At 47.5% G+C, this 10473-nt stretch overlaps 1 protein-coding gene across 2 annotated transcripts in view; it reads left to right on the forward strand.

Moving 5' to 3' along the window:
* The window catches only part of TAMM41 (TAM41 mitochondrial translocator assembly and maintenance homolog), a 53486-nt gene that overhangs the window by 34282 nt on the left and 8731 nt on the right, over positions 1-10473 (forward strand). For both annotated transcript variants that reach the window (XM_012809224.2, XM_023516983.1), the window contains exons 6-7: positions 6855-7020; positions 8968-9030. In XM_012809224.2, coding sequence (XP_012664678.1) covers positions 6855-7020; positions 8968-9030 — 229 coding nt within the window. The remainder of the gene's footprint in view (positions 1-6854; positions 7021-8967; positions 9031-10473) is intronic.

Genomic DNA, 10473 nt, shown 5'->3' on the forward strand with positions numbered 1-10473 from the left:
GGGCTGGATTCGAACCCGCCACCTTAGGTGTATGTGGCTGGCGCCTTAGCCGCTTGAGCCACAGGCGCCGAGCCATAGCATTCTATCTTATCTTATGGATGCATTGTTTTTCCTCATTTCCTCAATGATCTTTATTACAACTTTTGAAGTTTCTTCTTACTCCTTACATTAGTTTCTTTTCTCTGTCAATCCACTCTTTACGGTAGAGGCTTTTCTCAGTTCGGATGTCCTTCCTGGCCTGTTTTTAAAGAATGAGGCACTGAATGTGGACTGGAAGTTCTTTGTGATGGAATGGGCATGTATGCTGGTGGGCTTCACTGCGGGATTACGGGGCTGGCTGTTTCATTGTTCGGTATCTGTAGAATTTCTCCATAAAGACTTCCTCTACCCTCTGCCCAGAAGACAAGGAAGTGTAATGTGCCTGGCTGCCAACTCTCTAGAAACTGAGCAAGGGAAAAGGACTGGGAATTTTCTCTATGAAAATAAACTTATCCAGACTCCTTGCTATGGCCTAGAAAGCCTGCCTGACCTAGTTTGATTGGTTTGTTTTCCTGTGGAAACTTAGAAGAAGATTGGGGGTGCTGAGCTGCAACTCTCAATGCCACATCTGATGTGGAGGGTGCTAGTACTCGGCTTCCTCTCTCCACTACCTGTTCCCGATGCCCTTCACCCTCACCCACCACTTCTCATCCAGACGTGGTGGCTCAGACCCTCATCCCTGAGGCATCTGAGACCCTGATCACCATGTCCATCCCAGGTTATGGCTAGCGAACTTATCTACTTATCTTCAGAATTGGACAAAGGGGCTTTTCACAAGATGGTGTCAAAGGCAAAGAGGGAAACTCCTGCCCCTCCCGAAACTGATGCCTAAGCAAAGGCTTCGAAGGCCAAGAAGGCAGTGCTAACAGGCATCCACAGCCACAGAAACAGAGATCTGTACATCACCCACCTTCTAGTGGCCAAAAACACAGTGTGGCTCTGGAGTCCAGACATCCTCAGAAGAGCCCCCCAGAGAAATGAACTTGACCACTTTGCCATCATCAAGTTTCCCCAACCCCTGAGCTTGCCATAAGGAGGTAGAAGACAGCAGTGTGCACAAGTTCACTATGGGTGCCCACTGGCCCCAGATCAAACAGGCTGTGAGGAAGCCCTGTGACACTGGTGTGGCTGGCTCAGCATGTGATCAGGCCTGATGGAGAGGGGGCGTGGGTTCAGCTGGCTTCTGAGGACAGTGCTTTGGATGTTGCCAACAAAATTTGGATCATCTAAACCAAGTCCAGATGGCTAATTCTAAATATATATCTTTTCGCCATTTAAAAAGAAAAGGGGCAGAGATATCTGTCAGCTGCCCTGCCTCCTGGCGATCAAGGTCAACTGCTCCTGCCAGTGTAGTGGCTCATTTCCTTGTCTGCTGGACTTTTGAAATTGACTGGGTAGCGGTCATAGTTTAAAGCTTTTGTGTCCTCTGGTAGAAGCATTCCTTCTCCGGGAGCTGGGACCTCTGTCTGTCCTGTAGACCTGAGTTCTGGAGATGGGAAGGACGGAGTCCCACAGCAGGTCACTGGGAGTGAGGGTAAACAAGGCTACTTCTCCCCACCCCTTGGTTCTCAGACCCAAGTCCTCTCCCAATTGGGACTATGGTACTATATAAGAGCCGCAAGTTGAGGATGTGTACTATACCCCATTCTCATAGAGCGTCATCTATGCTCATAGGCTGGTGCCCCACACTGTTCTTGATTGCTTTTTCATGAAGTTTTTTTTTTTCTTTTTTTGAGACCGAGTCTCACTTTGTCACCCTCGGTAGAGTGCTGTGGCATCACAGCTCACAGCAACCTCAAACTCTTGGGCTTAAGCGATTCTCTTGCCTCAGCCTCCCAAGTAGCTGGGACTACAGGCGCCCGCCACAACGCCTAGCTAACTTTCATGGAGTTTTTCAACAGCAGCACATTGACATTTGAGGCCAGATAATTCTTTGTTGTGGGGAACAAAAGTTGCCCCCCTTTGAGAACCGCTACTCTCCTAGGCTGGCGGCAGCTTTGGTGCGGTATGTGATGAAACAGTGGAGCCGTGGTCTTGTGCTCCTTGCTACACCTCTAACGGGTGCCCTGACCTATGGTACTGGCTGGGTCCTGCTGGCGGGAAAGACAAATCCAGGCTCAGAATGTATCCCTTCCAGTCAAGGCAAATTGCTACCCCTTCCCAGGTGGAAGGGGTCCCAGTGCAGTCAGCTTAACTACCAAGTGACTGGTTAGTTTCAAGAGATGACCCAGTATTCGGGTCTCAGCATTAGCCTCTGTTGCTGTCAGGATGGGCTTTCAATGGCAGCCGCAGCTAAATCAGCCTTGATGAGTACAAACCCATGACACTGGGTGTAGGCGTATCCTCTGTCCTGCCGCCATGAGTTGTCTTGCGAGCCCATCATGCCAGCACCAGCACAGCGGAGATAGTTGAGTCAATTGGCTGAATTGCCCTCTTGTTTGCTGCTGCCTCTTCTGGTTGATGGCTGGCTGGTAGGAATCAGGATGTGATAACATGGAATACTGCAATCTTCACACTTTGTGCCCATGCCCGTGGCTCCATCTATGTGGCATTGCCCCTGAATTCTTTGTCCCCAGTCTCCCAATATTTTTCCTTTCAGGGCCCTAACCAGCCAGTGAACAATTCTCTAGTCTCCATGCTCTGGGTCTCTATATAATCTTACCTGAGCCACTTCTTTTCCCATATGAAATGGGTGACCAGATGCACCACCAGACACAATGCCTGTGGAAGAATTTCCTCTCATCTCTGTCTTCCAGGGCTGTCGCTGGGTGAGGCTGCAGTGCAGACGCCTTCCATTTTCCACTCTTACATACCAAACCAAATCCTCCATAAGGCAAGTTTGTTCTTTGTCCTCCTGCAGAAGCCTCCACGTAACCGTATACATGAGCCAACAGAGAAGCACTAGAGCAGAGCGGTGGATGTTACGGGGTCTTGGCTTCCTGTAGCCTCCTGCAGAAGCCTCCACGCCCACAGTCTGAGCCTGGGTTTGTCTTTCCTGCCAGCAGGACCCAGCCAGTACCATAGGTCACGCCCCGGCCTTGCTCTGCTCAGTGCTGGTGCACCTCTCCGGTCTTAGGATGGGTTGCTGCTGACCCTGCCTGACCTCATGACATGGTGGGTCTGACATCACAGATCCCAGCTCATGATGGGCAGCCCTCTTTTTTTGAGACAGCCTCACTCTGTCACCCTGGGTAGAGTGCTATGACATCATCATAACTCACAGCAACTTCAGTCTTTTCAACCTAAGTGATCCTTTTGCCTCAACCTCCCAAGCAGCTGGGACTGTAGGCACCCACCAGCACACCTGGCTAGTTTTTCTGTTTTTAGTGGACAGGGTCTCACTCTTGCTCAGGCTGGTCTCAAACTCCCAAGCTCAAGCAACCTACCCACCTCAGCCTCCCAGGGAGCTAGGGTTATAGGCATGAGCTACTGCGCCCAGCCATGATAGGCAGGCAGTTCTTAATGCATGGTGATTTGATACGGCATGGTCACAAGGTCCATCTCTACTAGGACCGAGTATCCATGGGCTGATTTCAAACTGTGTGTGTAGATGGCGTGGCCTTGCTGCAGATCCGCAGCTGTCCACATTGTGATTCTCAGGGTGGGGCTCACTGTAAGCTTCACGTAGCTTCTCTTTACACTGCAGTTGCCTTTAGAACCATGGAGTCTTCTGGATCATGTAGCCCAAGTGGCAGGGCTGATTACACTCCTTCCTGGACCTATTGCAGAGTTCCTTCTGCTCTGGGCCCCTCACAAAGCTGTCATCCTTCCATCTCCCTGGGTAAATGGGTCTGAGCCTTATTCCCAAGCGTGATGAAAGGCATGAGATGATGCAGTCAGTTGACATTTACTTTGGAGGGAATCCCAGCATGCTGCAGACCACTTCATCCCTAAAAACTTCTCTGATATGGGTGGCACCTGTGGCTCAAAGGAGTAGGGTGCTGACCTCAAACCCAGCCCTGACCAAAAACTGCAAAAAAAAAAAAAAAAACTTCTCCGATATGGGTGGCACCTGTGGCTCAGTGGGTAGGGTGCTGGCCGCATATACCGAGGGTGGTGGGTTCGAACCCAACCCAGCCAAACTGCAACAAAAAAATAGCTGGGTGTTGTGGCAGGCGCCTATAGTCCCAGCTACTCTGGAGGCTGAGGCAAGAGAATCGCCTAAGCCCTGGAGTTGGAGGTTGCTGTGAGCTGTGACACCAAGGCACTCTACCAAGGGTAATAAAGTGAGACTCTTATCTCTAAAAAAAAAAAAACCTCTGATACAGTAGGCTTCTGAGACTTCATAGGGTTTCTCTTGGGTATCTCCTGCCCTCTGAAATGCGTATTTATGCCAAGACCTCCCATGTTCTTGCTCCTTATTGCTCACCAGGTAACAGTAACAATACATTGTTGACGGAGTAGACAGAGATGATATTATACAGAATGTCCAGTCTGTTTGCTCCACGATGCCATCTTAGAGTCTGCTTTCTAGAACCACGTCTGACACCAATTGTGAAAGATAAGGATTGAGCAGGTTTGAGACAAAGGCTTCCTCAGATCCTGTGGTGGTGCTGTGAGCATAGGCCTTCAGCATTGTCTCACTCGAGGCAAAGAGGCCAGGCTTTGTACTGCGAGACTTTCCAGTTATTGGATACAGACAGCTCAGTTTAGCTCAGAACAGTTTTAGGAAGGACCCTGGAAAAAGAACTCAGCCACTTCCCCAGCAGCTCGCAGAATGAGAAGCTCTCCTGAAACACAGACCTGCGTGTGTGTCTAGCAGCATCTACTCACAGGTGCATGCCTGCTTCTTTAAAATACGAGGTTTATTGACTTATGACTCATATGCCATAGAGTCAGTGCTTTTGGTGGCATGTTCAGAATTGTGCAACCATCACCACAGGGTAATTTTAGAGCTTGTCTTTCACTCCAAAAAGATACCCCGTACCCATTAGCAGGACCCAGCTCTTCTCTGCCCCCAGGCAACCATTAGTTTACCTTCTGTCTCTACGGACTTGCCTGTTCTGGACATTCCATATAAATGGAATTGTACAATATATAATCTTTTTCATATCTGCTTTTTTAAAATTGGCACATAATTATATCCATATCGGTTTTTAAAACGTAATTTGACTTTCATAGATTAACTGAATGCTTTCACTTTCATGTTTTTCTTTTTTAATTTTTTTTGTTTGTTTTTACAGACAGACTGTATTTTTGTTTTAGAGTCTCACTCTTTTGCCCAGGCTGGAGTGTCATAGTGTCAGCCAAGCTCACAGCAACCTCAAACTCCTGGGCTCAAGGGATCTTCTTACCTCAGCCTCCCAAGTAACTGGGACTACAGGCACCTACTACAGTGCCCGGCTAGTTTTTCCTTTTTTTGTGGAGACGGAATCTCACTCTTACTCAGGCTGGTCTCAGACCTCAAGGGATCCTCCCCCCTCGGCCTCCCAGAATGCTAGGATTCACTTTCGTGTTTTAATAAGAATTAGGAATAATAAAAGAGTAAAGAACAATTAGATAGAATTTGTCAATTTATTTGATCACGTCACCCAGTATTTTGTCTTTATACACAGGCTTTCAAGTAGAAATTTCAGTGCTGCCTTTTCTTTTCTTTTTTTTGAGACTGAGTCTCAAGCTATTGCCCTGGTGTAGAGTGTGGTGGTGTCACAGCTCACAGCAACCTCAAACTCTTGGGCTTAAGTGATTCTCTTGCCTCAGCCTCCCAAGTAGCAGGCACCCACCACAATGCCCATTTATTATTTGGTTGTAGTTGTCATTGTTTGGTAGGCCCAGACTGGATTTGAACCTGCCAGCTCTGGTGTTTGTAGCTGGCACCCTAGCCACTGAGCTACAGGCACTGTACCACAGTGCCACCTTTTCAAGAGAAAGCAGTGGCGAATACTAGTTTCTAATTACTGATGTCTGATGCATAGTTTTATATATGTTTTATTTCTGTAGTTATCTTTCAGCAATGTAATGTATTTTAGGATATGTTGGGAACAGAAACCACTGGCATAGCTTACTTCTTTTTAACAAGCAACGACAACGAAGTTGTATTGATTCAATTATTTGTTGGCTCGGCACCTGTGGCTCAAGTGGCTAAGGCGCCAGCCACATACACCTGAGCTGGTGGGTTCAAATCCAGCCTGGGCCCGCCAAACAACAATGATGGCTTCAACCAAAAGCCGGGCGTTATGGCGGGCGCCTGTGGTCCCAGCTACTTGGGAGGCGGAGTCAGAGGACTTGCTTGAGCCCAGGAGATGGAGGTTGCTGTGAGCTGTGATGCCATGGCATTTTACCCAGGGGCATAACTTGAGGCTCTGTCTCAAAAAAAAAAAAAAAAAAAGATTGATCTTGTCATCAATATATCGTACAGGTTGTAAAATACAGCATGGTACATATAGTAAAAGGCTCTAGCAGAAGAAGACACAAGATCAGGTCCCATTTTCTTCTCTTGACCGTATGATCCTAAGCGTGTTACTCAGTCTCTGCATTTAAAATGGGCGGGGTAATATGAGTGCCTGGGTTCAGTTAAGATTACAGCCTCATTTCTTTTGACTACTGGATTTAAGACAAATAAATGTTTTAAAACAGAAAGTCACAATTGATCCTTGAAAGAAGTCTGTGGAAGTTGAATATCTTGGAAAAAGAATAGTCCTTTTTGAAGAGACTTAGACTCCTGAACACCTACACATTCAGTCAGAAAGCAGGCCCACGGCCTGACCGGGGGTGGGTGTGTGCATGTTTGCGTGATTTGGAGTGGAAGCCCTGTTGTCTTTGAATATTTATAGAATCCAAAGCACTTCCATAATCATCTTTCTTTTTTCCCTCAGATAGATAAAAGCCCAGAAGGACAATTTACTCAGCTGATGACATTGCCAAAAACCTTACAGCAACAGATAAATCATATCATGGACCCTCCTGGGAAAAACAGAGATGTGGAAGAAACTCTGTTCCAAGTTGCTCACGACCCCGAATGTGGAGATGTGGTGCGACTAGGTGTGTTTATGAACTTGACATTGAGGAAATAGATGCTGTCTGTGGTGGAAGGCAGACTTCATTTGTCACTGAGAGGTACTATTTCTTCTTGCCTAGCAAGATTGAGAGAGAAACTGCCTCTAGGAAGAAGAGAGCCCTAAAAATTTAGGGTTTTCCAGATCTAAGTTTGAACTTCTTTGAAGTAAGGTGGTGGAAATTCTTCTATTTTCACATTCCTGGATCCTAATCCTAAATCACTGTCAAGGGAAGAAACAATGTTTCTTTTGGTTCTAAGAGCATAAGTTCTAGAATTTATTTAAAAGATGTGTCTGTGGGGCGGCGCCTGTGGCTCAGAGGAGTAGGGCGCTGGCCCCATATGCCAGAGGCAGCGGGTTCAAACCCAGCCCTGGCCAAAAACTGCAAAAAAAAAAAAATGTGTCTGTGTTCTTGGTGATCTGAGAAGAAAAGAATGGTGACATTTTTAATGTCTGTATAACCTCCAAAGCACAGCTTTCCTCAGCTCTGGATGTAGACGTGTCTCATGCAGTATTTAGCAAGTTCCCTCTGACACAGCCCGTGTTCCGTGGCGTCTTCCCTGGCACCTCCCCAATGTTTATCCAAAACTCTGAACCTTATCTTTAGAGACCCTCTTCCCTTTGAGGTGCTGAAGGTAATTTACCAGGTCAGTCAATAAAGAAAGAAGTAGGATATTGAGTTGGCACCCTCCCCCCAATAAGTGTATTCTCTCCTGTTTTCATTCCATGAATATTTACTGAGCTTGGCCAGACGCAGTAGCTCACACCTGTAATCCTGCGCTTGGGAGTCTGAGGCGAGTGGTTTGCCTGAGCTCACAAGTTGGAGACTAGCCTGAGCCAGAGGAAGACCTTGTCTCTAAATATAGCCAGGCATGGCTCGGCGCCTATATAGCTCAGCAGCTAGGGCACCAGCCACGTACACCAGAGCTGGCAGGTTCAAACCCAGTCTGAGCCTGCCAAACAATAATGACAACTATGACCAAAAAATAGCCGGCGTTATAGCAGGCACCTATAGTCCCAGCTACTTGGAAGGCTGAGGCAGGAGAATCAGTTAAGCCCAAGAGTTTGAGGTTGCTGTGAGCTATGATGCTACGGCACTCTACCAAGGGCGACAAAGTGAGACTGTCTAAAAAAAAAAAAAAATGTGGGCGGCGCCTATGGCTCAGTGGTAGGGCTCCGGCCCCATATACTGAGGGTGGCTGGTTCGAACCCAGCCCTGGCTAAACTGCAACAACAACAAAAAAGAATGTACTGAGCTCCTCGAGGGCACCAGCCACTGTGCTGGATGCATTTTACAGCTACAATTTTCAACGTGAAACTGCCATTGAACATCAGCCACAGCAGGCTGCTCTCCCATCTCTCTCAGGATCTGCCCCAGGTTGTCAGAGTGGATGTTCAGGTCACCAGCTTCCTATTCTGAAGACCTATACAGGACACGCTGTCGACTAATGGTGGTAGCTTATTTTAAACTGATCCTGGCAATGGTGTGAGTCCTGCTCTCTCTTAAGGAGATGAGAGACTTGCCCTGTTGCCCTTCCCTGGGGAATCCTGCCTGTGCCCTGTCGGAAGAAAGGTTTCTCTCAAACATTGGGGTTTTTTATCTCTTTGCATCTTAAAATTGAGAGCCATGAGTCTTAAGCAGATTTAAAGTCATAAAATGCCCTTTGAGGGTTGCCTAGCTCCAACCTCCTTGTTTTGAGGGAAGGAGGCCCAGGCCAGGGCTGTCCAGTCATTTGCTTGCATTCACACAGCCGGTGGTGCCGCAGCTGGCCGCGCCAGTCTCTCACCTTCGGTCCTGACGCTCTTCCCACTATCGCCATGTGACACCAAGACAGAGACAGATCTGCTGGTTTTATTGACTGACTAGAATATTTTGTTTCAGATTTTGAAACCTGCTAAGATGACCGACATCTGTTTGTTTTTTTTCTCACAGGGCTTTCAGCAATCGTGAGGCGTTCTAGTATAAGACAGAGCACCAAAGGCATCTTTACTGCTGGTAAGAGCTCTGCTGGATTGAGTTGTTTTGATGCTTTGGTTAAAATGGGAAGCTTTATCTGTATCTTTCTAAGTGCTTGCAAAATGCTGAGTTTTAATGGTCATAAACTAGGATATTGCAAATAACATACTAGAAACTGGCATCACAGCAGCAAAATCTGGTAGTCTAACAAAAGCAGACCATTTGAGGCCCGGCTGGACATCCTTACTGCTCCTCTAAACTTTCTCAGTAACTCCTCGTGTGAGTGTTTTCCTCCCATCTTTATGTGTAGCCAGCGCACAGCATAGCAGAAACAGCGTTACCCGGGCTCCCTCCCTTCTCCCTCTTCAGAGATAGCTGCTCGTAGTGGGTCGTTTCTGTTGTTGCTGCCATTTCTCTAAATAACTTTGGACTGCTCCTTCTCTGCTTTTCAACCTGAGGCATCAGCTATTGATTGCACCCTATGGGGGGTTAGAATTCCACTCTCCTGCTCACCTTCAGACCTTACCCTCACCCTCCCAGCGCTCCAGCTTCCTAACGTAGTTTCTCCCCTTTCTTTCCAACGCCGGGTATCATCCGGCAGCTGCCTTTCCAGGCTTCCTTCATGTATCCGTCTGTTGAGCATGTTTCGTGTGCTGCCACTCAGGATGCAGAGGAGGGCACAGCACCATGCTGCCCTCCAGGGATTCTCCTCTAGAAGGGGAGAGAGAGATGTCAACACAAATTGCAGTACAGGGGGAGAAATGGCACAGCGGTAACCCAAAAAAGAGAGTGACCTTTCAACCTGATTCTGATCCCTAGGTTAGGGAACTGGTGTTGTCATACTTTATTTATTTATTATTTACTGAGACAATTTTACTCTGTCACCTGGGTAGAGTGCTGTGGCATCATAGGTGACAGCAACCTCAAACTCTTGGGCTAAAGGGGTCCTCCTGCCTCAGCCTGCTGATTACCTGGGACTCGAAGTGCTCACCACAGTGCCCAGCTAGTTTTTCTATTTTTAGTAGAGATAGGGTCTGGCACTTGCTCAGGCTGGTCTTGAACCCCTGAGCTCAAACATCCACCTGCCTTGGCCTTCCAGAGTCCAGGGATTACAGGTGCAGTGAGCCACTGCACTCAGCCTTAATCGTAGGTTTTAAGTTCTCCCAGCTCAGCTGCTTGGATACCCATGGGAGCATTTGGCCCCTATAGACACAGTGTTGCCCTCCTGAGTCTTTGGGAAATTTTAACAAAGATTTAATAGTACTTGTGCCAAATCTACTGAAGTAGAGGCTTTTTTACCACTTAGGAGTGCATGGCTTTGCATTTCCAATGAAGACATTGATCTCTGTTTCTGCTGCTTCATCATGGCAGGACTGAAGATGAGGTGTTGTTTGCTTGTGTGATTCAGGTTAATCCGCTGTTTGCATGATTGCCTCTCCCTTGTCGTGGTCCTCCTTGCTTGAGGCTTGTTTTTTTTTTTTT

Source organism: Otolemur garnettii, unplaced genomic scaffold (assembly GCF_000181295.1).
Source record: "Otolemur garnettii isolate 467f Iridium unplaced genomic scaffold, OtoGar3 scaffold00101, whole genome shotgun sequence".
Taxonomy (NCBI): domain Eukaryota; kingdom Metazoa; phylum Chordata; class Mammalia; order Primates; family Galagidae; genus Otolemur; species Otolemur garnettii.